This window comes from Phalaenopsis equestris, unplaced genomic scaffold, assembly GCF_001263595.1.
Source record: "Phalaenopsis equestris unplaced genomic scaffold, ASM126359v1 Scaffold000094, whole genome shotgun sequence".
NCBI classification, from domain to species: domain Eukaryota; kingdom Viridiplantae; phylum Streptophyta; class Magnoliopsida; order Asparagales; family Orchidaceae; genus Phalaenopsis; species Phalaenopsis equestris.
In genome coordinates, this window is record NW_018164536.1 from 4,890,060 (window position 1) to 4,902,526 (window position 12,467).

The window sequence follows — 12,467 nt, forward strand, 5'->3', positions numbered from 1 at the left end:
TCGGCGCAGTCCGTTTCGTCATCCGGGGTCGCTCGGACGGCGTCGTCGACAATCGGGTCAAAACGCGTCGAAATTCAAATTTCACAAAATTTCGACCCGCGATCGATCGTCCCAAAAGGTTACTCGAGCATTCGACAAGTAACAGAGGAGGCAATGCCAATTGCGGCGATCGGACACGTCGACTCTCCTAATTGCGAAGGTGGTGCGCGCAGGAGTGCGAATTGTGCAGAAGGCCACCCTAAGGCTCGGAAAGGTCCTATGGGAATCCATTTTGGGTTTCCTCATGTCGGTTTCATCCTTCTAAGTGCTAGAAGTCGATACCGCACACGCGAAACTCCAAAAGAGGACGGAAATAGGTCGAACTAAAACAAGGCGGGCACCACTTCTAAGGTTCTAAGATAGTCGCAGGAAGACCCCTAAAGCTAGATCCTAACTCCTACGAGAAATACTAGACCTCACGAAAATTGAGGTCAACAATGAGTACTTAATTTTTTAATTGTTTACCACGTCGCAAGTGTTGTGTATGAGTTTAGACCCACCATGCTATAAAAAGTGTGTTTAGGGTTCTGCTAAATGCACCAAACACGCCACAATATACATTTTAAAGTTGTTTGAACTATCCGCTGGGTTGCGATCATCACATTCTAGTTTCAGTCTACCATGCTACAAAAAGTCTGTATAGGATTCCTTTTGTTGCACCAAGTGAGTCGCATTAGGTGTTTCAAAAGTGTAGCTTGCAAAGTTTGTACTTTCCATGTGATAAGATGACGATTTTAGCACACCTGCATAAATTTTGTGACATCTATGCATGCATACGTATGCAATATTATTTCTCATGAAGGTAAAAATGATAACTCTTAGTATTGTAGAATCAACCTCTCTTTTTTCTGCCCCCTCTTACTAAACAACAAATAAAAAAAATACAACTAAAAGTCCTGCAGGATCAACCTAGATGACAAAATTAAACTTCAGGTTTCTCCTTCAACAAATAATGAGAATAGCAAATCAGTAAGAAACCTAATCCCTTTTATCCCTTGTTTTGCTTCAGACTCCAACGACAAGACTCAATGCGCTGAACTCAAGCAGGATTTAGCCCGAACTGGACTAAACAGCAATAGCAAAATGAGAGAAAAAGTACCATAGGATACCAAATCCCATTTTTTCCTCATTTTACCTTAATTTGTTGAATTGCCGAAAGTTGTAAGTGGGAGGCATGTTTGATGTTGCTTGCAGCGAAGAGGCTTTGCTAGCGTGTGTGGATAGGAGAAAAAGTTGTCTGGGTTGGGAAATTTGCACGTGGGTTGTTTGTAGTAGGGAGAGGAGCACGAGATAGGTGAGGGGGTTGCCGGAGAGAGTGCATTGACGGCCAGAGTGTTGTTGGAGCTTTTAGAAGGCAACAATGGTGACTGTGGAGTGGCTGGAATGTGGGAATAGGGACAGCCGGAGTTCAAACAGTGAGCTGCTATGAGAGGGATGATTTGTGTGTTCCATAATATTGGAGAATGAGAGGAGCCAATTTTCTTGGCCTACGTGCATCCTTGTGAGGGAGGGGTCGCATGATGGCAACTTTTTGGTGCGGGCTATTGGCGAGAGAGAGGCTTCATGATGAGAGGAATGAAGAGAGAAGCTGCGACATAGAGATGTAACAGGGAGGAGCTGGGAGGAAGAGGGTTGCATTGACTGGCAGGCAGAGTAGGAGCCTGCGGCGTGAGTGAAGGAGGCAGAGAGATGACTCTAGTCTGTAGTTGCACGGGAGGAGCAAGGAATGAAGTTGGGGGCTAGAGAGAATGGAGAGAAGTATGTGCATGGGTTGGGATGAGGTAGCCCCTCTTCTCTTTAGATTAGGTATTTTTTATTTTAGTTTCATTTTTTTTAAAATTTTTTCTTAGATGAGGTGGATTGCTTCTATTGGATGGAAAGGAGTTGGAGGCATGGACAACTTATGGGATTGCGCGGTGGTTTGTTGTGGATGGAAAAGATTGAAATTTACTTTAAATTTTAAGTATTTAAATGTGTATCATTGCCTCGAATTATGTGTTAATAATTTGCAAATGAAACATATGCGATATGGGTGTCTTCTTAGGGAAAGTCGACATTTTGGACACGCTCGTGTAGTCTGTTTTTCCATCGTAGGTCGATTCGATGACTTCAACATCGGTCGAGGTGGTTAGGGTCAAAATTACGCATTGCATGAGCGACTTGTCGTTACATCGCACTTTCTTTTTTTGATCGGAGAATACTCTTTCTTAAATACTTTTGACATTTCAGACGCTCTTGTACTATCCATTTTGTGATTGGAGATCATTTTAGGTGACTTTAGCGACAATTGAGGAGGTTCAGGTCCGAATTGTATAGTCATGCCAGAAATCTATTGTTTTCATTGTTCTTGATTGTTTGATCATGGAAGGACCATTTTTAGGTAATTTTGACATATTCATTTTATGAACCACATTCATCTTGATAGCCTCTACAGTGTTTGAAGCGAACTTGCTTTATTTATGAATCGTTATATTCATCGTTCACCATCCATCTTACATTAAATCGATTTGACTTGTGAAATATATATTGAGATCAATAACTATGAGTTGTATCAATTAAGGAGTTTTTATTGACATGGGGTGAATGCTTGTATGAAAGGATAACTTTAAATCTACCTTAACTAATGGAGAGTTTCATGCTTTATCAAATCACTTTATAATTCTTTGGTGAGGAGGATTTAAGCTTATTAGGGAACTTATGGGTTTTGGCTTCAACTAAAATTTAATGATGCTTTTTTGTGATAAACCGCTTGTCATAACATTTTATTGTTGTGGTGCTATTTGGCAATAAAATCACGTGATTGGATGACTCGTGCCTTTTTTACTTAACATTAGATTTTTAAGAGTGATCATAAAATTATGCTTGATTTATTATTAGCTCTTTATGAGTTGAGTTTAATTTTAAAATTGTCATCTTTTTGACATACAGTTGTGGAGTATGAATGTTTTCTGTCAGCTCTAGCTTTTAGATATTAGATTTTTTTTTTCTTTTCTTGTCATAATTTTTATTTTATAACCTTGATATAAACTTGAAATTAGTAGTGTTGAGATTTGAAGATATTTTGAAGATAGAATCCCCTCTACTTAGGTTTCTTTTTTCTAACATGGACATTGTCATCGTAGTTTTTTTATTTTTTTACATAGATTAATATCTAAAACATTTATATTTTGAAATCAGGAGTTTTACTTTGTAAGAAAACTCTTTTAGTTAAGATGTTAAGTAAAGCACAACCATCTTATGGGTAAGTTATTCTATTTCTTTGAATCTTGTTGACTGCTTGTTGCTTAAGTCGGATCTCATGCATAATTTCATTTAAATCTTTTCTTAATTACAAAACTTTTTTAATTCTATTCCTATATGTAGAGGATCGAATGTGTACAAGTTGATTTCTCGCCTATTATGAGGATCCAACAGCCTCTAGAGGTGAAAACAAAACCTCTTTTACCCTTGAAAGGATGTATGTAGCTTTATATTAAAATATCAAAGTAAAAGTAAAAAATAATGCTACTTAGCACGTACAATGTGAAACCTATCCTCTCTAGGAAGAGTAAATAGATTGTATGATTCTTCTATATGTACCAACAAAAAACTTTCTTGTGCAAAAAAATGGGCAGGATTGTTATATTCCTATAATTAAAATAAAATAATACCTATTTGATATGAGAGAAAGCATCTTAGTGTTGGCCTATGGATATATGTTTTAACTTTTTTTTTCACCATGCACTATTTTAGGAAATCAATCACATTGTTATTGTCCCCTTCAATAATGATTCTTTTCATCTCAAACATCTATGACTCCAAGTTGTTTTTGATTAAAGGTACGACCGCTAACTCCACTTGGGCATTATCCAAATGCTCTGAATGAGTGCCTGCAACTAATAAGCAACAACGAGTCTCCTCACATATAACGATTCCCAATCCAGCCTTGTGAGATAAAAGTAAAGCCCTACCTACATTCACCTTTATCCAATGGGGAAAGAAAATTCTGAAATATCAAGATTCCGTGAGTTCGGGAGTCATGGTAGGTTGATCTTGTAGTGGGAAATATCCCGTATTTTCACTATTGCGGGCTCTTTGGACCCTTGTTCCTTATGTTTTGCTTCTAATTATTGTTTAATTTATATCTTAGTATAACTATATTGTTTTAGATATGGTTCGAGGCCTTTTGTTTTGTTTTATGTATTTTGGAGAGTGTATTCTCTGAATTTATTGTTCAAGGAGTGTTGTATCATATTCCTTTTGCAAGTGGTGTGCTTAAATCTTGTTTTGGAACAATTGGAAGAATCTCCTCGCCGTTTCGTGATTCTCTCTGTTGTTTTCAGCCCGAACAACTGTCGAACTGTCCCCTTCCAAATGCCATCAACCTCACATAGCATCATTCCCTTGCTATTTCACAACAACTTTTCTTGCCATACCCCCTTCCTAAACACCTTCTAGGAAACTTAGAATGGTGTCACCAATAGTTCAATATTTTCATTGGTTTACTCCTTTGTGAAAAGCATTGGTCTTCTCCTATTCCTTCTAGGAATACATACATAGATATTCTCTATCGGCCTTCTTATTCTCATTGTTGTGTGATATTCTTTTGCAATACACTTCTTGCTTTTTAGGGATTTCTATATAGTACCGTAGTAGTTTTATGCTTATTCTTTTTTTTTTCCTTTTGACTGGAAGGAATTATCCAAGAAATTTTTTTATCTATATTGTTTGTTGTAAATCTTTTAGTTTTTGATAATTTGGTGAATATGAGTTGATCAACCCATAAATTTTACTTTTTCCCTTGAACGTTATAGGTTAGCAAACCTAGAACTAAGGAGTATGTATCATCTTCCTTTTGTAAGTGACATGCCTATATTTTGTTTAAGAACGATTGGCAGTATCTCCTCGTCTTTTTGTGATTCTCATTGTTGTTTTCATCCCGGATAACCGTTGAACGTCTTATGTCCCCTTCCAAATGCCATCAACCTCATATATCATCATTCTTTTACTATTTCACAACCACCTATCTTGATATACCCCTATCCCAAACACCTTCTCGACAAACTAGAACGGTGTCACCAATAGTGCACTGTTTTCATTGGTTTACTCCTTTGTGAAAGCAGTGGTCTCCTCCTATTCCTTAAGGAATGCGTGCATCAGGTATTCTCTGACGACCTTCTTATTCTCGTTGTTGTTATTATGCGATGTTCTTTTACAATACGCTCCTTGCTCTTCAGAGATTTCTTTATAGTATCATAGTAGTTTTATGTTTTTTCTTTTTTTCCTTTTGACTGAAAGGAATTATCCAATAAATTTGTTTAGGTACATCGTAAATCTTTTAGTTTTTGATAATTTGATGAATACGAGCTGATCAACCCATGGATTTTATTTTTTTTCCCTTGAACGTTATAGGTTAGTAAACCTAGAACTCTTGTGACTGACATTTAAGGAGATGTTGCGAGTTGAACAATATTGAGTTTTTGGCCAGGCTTAAAACAGGCTAAGAAAAATAACCGTCATGATGGGGTGACAAACTAGTATTAGGCTTGTGGTATTTAGAAGATTAGATAGCATGGGCATAAATTGGAAGATTTAGATGTTTCATATCTAACAGCATGGAATTTGTTGTGATGTATGTGAATCTCTTGGCAGTTTTCAATTTTCATCGTATTTGGCCAGGCTTAAAACATACTAAGAAAAATAACCGTCGTGATGGGGTGACAGACTAGTAGTAGGCTTGTGGTATTTAGAAGATTAGATAGCATGGGCATAAATAGGAAGATTTAGATGTTTCATATCTAACAGCATGGAATTTGTTGTGATGTATGTGAATCTCTTGGCAGTTTTCAATTTTCATGCGTATTTGTAATGCACACTATATTGCAACCATATAATTCTGGCATTTTGAAGCATTCATTTAATTTTTTTCAGTTGTGTAGAATAGTTTTCTCTTTTTATTTGTTATGAAGCCATGTTTTGTGTCTTTTGATTCTTGTCCTTCTTATGTGTATTTTTACAGATGTATGTAATCGTGTCTGGCTTTTTGTGTAGTGATTTTTGTTTATTAGTTCTTGGTTGGCTAATGTACAATTGAAAATGCTTACCAGGTAAGGAAAAACCACTCTTTGATCTCCCAACAAGATATAGTTGATGCCCTTGATAAACAGTTACTGGAGGGCATGGGTGTGCTTCTTACAGAGGAAGAGCAACAAAAATGTGAAGCTAGTGTATGTTATCTCTTCTTTTTAAATTACAAGTGGTATACATCCATAATATTTTCTAATGTTAATGTTAAAGGTTGTTTTTTTTTAATTATGTTAATGTTAGGTATCGCTCAATACAAAAAGACTGTTAGCTGTGCATGAGGCTGGTCACATACTGTTGGCTCATCTTTTCCCTCGGTTTGATTGGCATGCATTCTCCCAGCTACTTCCTGGCGGCAAGGTGCAGCAATGTGATCTTATGTTATATTTTGTTGTGCATGTTATTCCCCTAAGCAAGTTTGATTAGTATTTAAACTCGCTTTTCTTTTCAAAAATTCTATACAAAAATTTTTTTCTAAGTCACCTTACGTAGAAGTATCCACCGGTGCAGGAAACTGCAATTTCTGTTTTCTATCCTAGAGAAGAAATGGTGGATCAAGGTTATACCACCTTTGGTTACTTAAAAATGCAAATGGTGGTTGCACATGGTGGCCGATGTGCTGAAAGACTTGTGTTTGGGAATGACATCACTGACGGAGGAAGAGATGATCTGGAAAAGATTACAAAAGTAAGAGCACTTTCTATTACTTGTTGGTAGTTTCCTTCGATACACATTTTTTGAGTTCACTATAGTTTCAAGCAGGCATTTCACCTGCATTTCTGATGGTTGATTATTTTCTAAAGCATATGTTAATAATGTTATCTCCTTTAGTCAAATATTAGGTCATTATGTGATGCAGGAGTGCCCGAAGTGGGAGTCCGTGAACAAAACAGTGACCTGGCTGCTATATCTAGACCGAACCGGTTCAAGTTTTGTTTTTGTTAAGTACTCGGCCGGTCCTCTTGGGCCACTACTAATTATCGTATTAATATATATTTGCTTTTGTAGGAGACTAGTATTAGTTTTTGTGCGTATTCTGTCTGGACAGCCATCGGCGTCTCCAAATTTTTCCTTCTAGGGCTGTATCCAAGGGCGAGTGATACTCTGACTGTATTTTGTTCAGTGGTGGTGATCCTCTCGAGGTGGTATTAATCCTTTAATTTTCTATCCTCTGCATTTCTCCCTTTGACTTGCTGCCACATTCCCAGAAATCCCACGTGCCCCATCGCTGCCGCTCTTATTCCCCCTCGCTGCAGCCCCAAGCAATTGTTTATGGTTGTTTTGCTACTGTTCCAGCCGTTCAGGACCTTCCTCCATGCAGTCCTGTAGTTGTTCCAGCTGCCAGGACAGCCCCCTCCGCAAAATTATGGCTGATCTTGCCTTTCCCGGCCTTCCCAGCCACCACTCCTCCCCTTCTCAAGTTCTGCCACCACCAGAACCTGCCCCCATACCTTGCCCTCCTGCTGCCATCATCCGAACCGCCATTCTGTGTCGATATCTGTTGTGTGCTTGCTGTTCGGAACCTGAAAAACCGTATTTTTTTTGTTTTCTGCTTCCGATCACTTCGTCCATCATCTGACACCTTCCAAACCCTCACCGACCTCCTTGACCACCCTGGATCTAACCCAAGTCACGTGCGGTGTGTCTTATTGTTGTTATTTTTTGTTTTTGTGTTGGTTGTAATCACCTATTGACTTTTTCAGTAATAATACTTGCTTTTCTATAGTTGTTTGGGTTATAACTCTGGTATCATTTGATATCAAAGCTAGCATATCCCTAGTATTATTCTAGGATTTCTAGCATCTGCCAATGCCCAAACCTCTCCTCCTAAAACCGTTCGCTTTACTAACCGCCCAAGAATTTTCTTTCCCACTTTACATCATCCCTATACACCCTCTTCTACCTATTTAAACTTAAACCCTAACCACGCCACTGAAGAGACAATTATCGAAGACCTTTTCGGAAGGAAATGCCATAATATCGTTTATGAGGAAACCACAAAGAGATGTCTGGGTACCTTCTTCTATAGAGGATGTAAGTCTCAAAATTCTACAACTACACTAGAGACTTGCCGCCTTTGAAAGGAGGCAATTTAGAAGGGTCACTTATGGCCACAATAGCGACTTGCTAGATCAAATGATTACAATGAATCTCTTCACCTGACTTGTTTGAGAGATGAAGTATCACTACCTGAAGTCTTAACATGAAATATCAGAGAATCTAAGATTTTAAAGTAAAAGTGAATTTGTCATATTTTGACGGTCATATGGATCCAAATGAGTTCATTGAGTGATCCTGAACAATTGAATGTCTTTTGAGTACCAGTATGTCTCATCGGATAAAATGGTAAACTAGCCGTCAACAAGGTAAAGAAGAATGCATCTTTTTGTGGGAGAACTTGAAGATGATTTGACAGTGAAGGGAAGAAAAAATTATGACCTGGTCGAAGATGAAACAAGAGATGTAATGCCAATACTTACAAGTTTTTTACAACCACGATGTTTAGACCCTAGTTTTAGAAGTGGAGAGACAACATCTTCAGATATCTCACAGATAGAGGATCAAGCAACTCGAGTACACCCAGGGAAACATTCAAGCCGACCCCACTTAAGGAAAAATTGGTTCAGAGTGGAGAACAGGTGAAGCCAAATAACATTTCCAAATCCATCTCTGAGAGGAAGTGCACCAAATGCCATAGTTTTTGGCACATTCTATCGGATTACCCAAGCAGGAGAATGATCTCTTTTAGTAAGCAGAGAGTAGTTGAAGAAATGATTAATGACACCGTAGATACTGAAAAAGGTAATGATACCAGTGAGGAATATTAGAGTCCAATTGATGAGGGATAAATGCATGTAATTCAAGCTGAGCCCATGAAAAGACTCCAACTAAATTAACCTTGGTGGTTCAAGACCGTCTTAAGTGAGAGTAACCGACACCTGACATATGTCAACCTCAGATAAGAGAATTTGAGTCTTTTCAGATATATAGTCTACTTCCTAATTTGCTTCTATTGATGGAGGTCCAACATGTCAGAGATGAGACTCTTTTGCACCACTTCTTGAATAGTATATAAAGGCATTTAGGTGTTAAAATCAGTTCAACATTGTGCCCACCGACATATTCAGATAGGATGGATGAACCATAACTTCGGAAATTGCCGTATGATCTTTGAGGGAAAGAACATCTATAATGAGATTTATTTCCTTTCAACGAAGAAGAATAGAGATCTCTTGAATGGTTACACTTCAACGTGATCCAACCTGACAGATTTCGCCCAAAAGTTGATTCCTCTTTACATGTTTACCAAATACACTCGGACGAGTACGAGGAGTGTAAGAAGCTAATTATAATTTTAATTACTCTAGATTCGGCTTGTGAGAAGCTACGCCGATATGTATCTTCAGCTCAAGTTATATGCCTACATTGAGTAGATACTTGTTTTATTAGCATGTGTTTTGAAATGACAATGCCTACATGATTGATGTACAGGGAGCTCACAACATTTCTTCAACCTTCAATGGGACCTACTTGACTATTAGGATGGGATAGAAGCTTTGACGGATGATGTCAAAGCTCCCCCAATCTCGCTAGATTGATGTAGAAGTGCCCCCTGCTCTAGACGAGGGAGTCCCATGAACAATGCAACGAACCGTCTGTTGTATCTGAATCGAATAGGTCCAAGTTTTGTACTTGTTGAGGAGTTGCCAATTATGTTGAACCACTTTTAGTTACGTATTATTATATATTTGCTTTCGAAGGATTCTCGGGTTAGTTTTTGTGATTTTTCTGTCAGGATAACCATCAATGTCTCCATGTTTTCCCTTCTCAGGTTGATTTCAAGGGCGAGCCGTGCTTTGGTTGTATCCCGTTCCGAGGTGGTGATTCTCCTTCAAGGGTCGAGTGGTGTTCCGACTGTATTTCTCTTTTGAAGTTATATTTACCCTCATTTTTTCCATCCTCAGTGCTCCTCCCCTTCCGACTTGTTGCCGCCTCACTGGAAAATCTGCTTACTCGTCACCCTTGCTGTTATTCCCCCAAACTGCTGCCGCTCTGAACAGTTATTCCCTATTGTTCCAGTTGTCAAAGGCCTTCCTCCTTTTAGTCTTGCAGTTGTTCCAGCCGCCAAGACAACCACCGCTGCAACGTTCCGGCTGTGCCTGCCTTTCCCGTCCTTGCCAGCTTCCTCTCCTTCCCTTCCCTCGCACTTCCACCTCTTTAACTTGCCCCCATACCCTTCCCTCTTGCTGCCATCATCCAAGAACACTGGTCCACATCGATACTTGCTGCGTGTGCTTGTTGTACAGAACCCGAGTGATACCAGAACTAGTTAGGAACTCAGCGGAAACACAAAAAGCAAAATTTTATTAATATTGAAATATGGTTACAACACACAACAAATAGAAAGGGGAAATACAATAACAAACAATCTCAGGCTAGACCCAGAAGATAAATTTAAAGGGCGCTGGTGGCGTCAGTAAAAAGCTAAGGGGAAAGGACAAATATTGAGGTTGTAGGGTAGGTTAGAAGGGTGTTGGTTGATGGAGAACGAGCTGGACAATAGGAAGGCCGACTGGGTCGGTGGGGAGGGCTGTACAACAAGTTATAGTTAAGAGAAGTTGGCGACAGGGTGCCTGGATGAGGCGGGGAGGCTGGCGGCTAGGAAAGCGGAGGGGGAAAGGATGGATAGTAGGCTACGACTAGGAGGAAGGGGTGGCAGGGTAACTGGATGAAGTGGTAGAGCTGGACGACAAGGGGCAAATGTTGGGAAAGTGCGACAAATGTTGAAAAAGGTTGTCGAAAGGTCTTGTGGGAAAAAATGGTGGCTAGAAGGTTTAGGGAGGTTTGAGGAGAGGAGAGGAGATTGGAAAGGATAAACTCCACCTTGGTGCAGGATACAACCGAAGCACCATCCGTCGTCGGATACAATCCTAGCAGAGAGAGGAGAACACTCTAAAAAGAATTCTGAAACAAAACAAAAGGAAAACTAAACCTGACATCTAGAAAATAATAATTTGTAGACTCCCATATTGAGAAAAAAATGAAAGGAATAGAAAAAGATTCTCCCACACAAAGGAAAGGGGTGGGAAGTAGAAGCACTGGTAGTCCTGCCTCGTATAAATCCCGCCTATTCCACTGGACTGGGTCTGCATTGCGGGATTTGTTCCCAGCCTGTTGAGTCGGCCGGTGCGCTTAGCCCCGCGTCACCAGGAAACTGTACTTTTCTGTTTTATGCTTGTCGACCACTTAATTTATCATCCCGCCACCTCCCTAACACTAACCAACCGCCTCGACTACCCTGGATCCAACCCTTAGCGCATGTTATGCATCGTGTTATTATTTCCCATTTTCTTGTGTGGTTGTAATCGATTATTGGCCTTTTCAGTAATAATATCTGCTTTCTTATTGTTGTTTGGATTAACTTCGATATCATTATGTTTACAATGCCTCTTTCTTCAGAATGGAAGAATTGTGATTTGGTGATGCTATCATTTTTGTGCTTTATTTTTTTGATTTCATGGATTAGCCAATTATATTTACCATATATTTTCTCGTTTGTCCTGCTTAACCTATGAACAAATACATCTATTTCTTCTCATTCAACAAAAAATTGATGAACTTGCTTTTTAAGGGTCCCCTGCGCATATATTTTCAATCTCATTATTTTCAACTCTTTGAACTACTTGGTTGAAAGAGTTGCACATAACATTGTCCCTAGGAAGGTTTATGACAAGTATGCTAATTATTTTGTTGATCTTGATGTTCCATCATAATAAATCATGAGAATCTTTAGTTTTCATGAATGAATGTCGTGATGTAAAGATAACAATTGATAAACTAATGCGGGGATTGTTAGGTGGCCAACTGAATCGGCTGGGCCTACATTTGGGCTAGAATTGCCGCCCTTCCTTGTCCTAATTTTCCATTCCACTCACTTCCATAGAGGTAACTTTTCCGCTTGTATTCCTTTCTTATTTCTCTTCCTTTCGTATTCCTCTTCTTTTCCTATTTCTATGCCTTGCTTATTTCCTTTCTTTTTCTATTTCAATTACTTCCTCTTCTATTCTTTTATTTTTTTTCCATTCTAATTCATTCCTACTCTAACTACTGGTACCTATTATATATATGTATATATATATAGTATTAGGAGACACCTTTTCCGTCATCTGAATGTGAATGTTTGCTTCATCCCTATCTTCAATCACCTCATAGAGGGGAGCTTGAGCACCCTCCACGGTAGGTAGAGCCTGAGAGGGTAGTATGTCCACTCCAATAGTAGAATGGGCAGTGACCGCGTCCTATCTTCCAGGGGTGTCTCCTATATACTCATGAGTAAATCATGAGTATATATATATATATATATA

General features: G+C 39.0%; 1 protein-coding gene across 1 annotated transcript in view; it reads left to right on the forward strand.

Annotated features, from left to right (window-relative positions):
• LOC110020183 (ATP-dependent zinc metalloprotease FTSH 12, chloroplastic-like) overlaps positions 1–12,467 on the forward strand; it is a 40,958-nt gene that overhangs the window by 9,861 nt on the left and 18,630 nt on the right. The window contains exons 3-5 of the mRNA XM_020718189.1: positions 6,126–6,245; positions 6,346–6,462; positions 6,613–6,789. Coding sequence (XP_020573848.1) covers positions 6,126–6,245; positions 6,346–6,462; positions 6,613–6,789 — 414 coding nt within the window. The remainder of the gene's footprint in view (positions 1–6,125; positions 6,246–6,345; positions 6,463–6,612; positions 6,790–12,467) is intronic.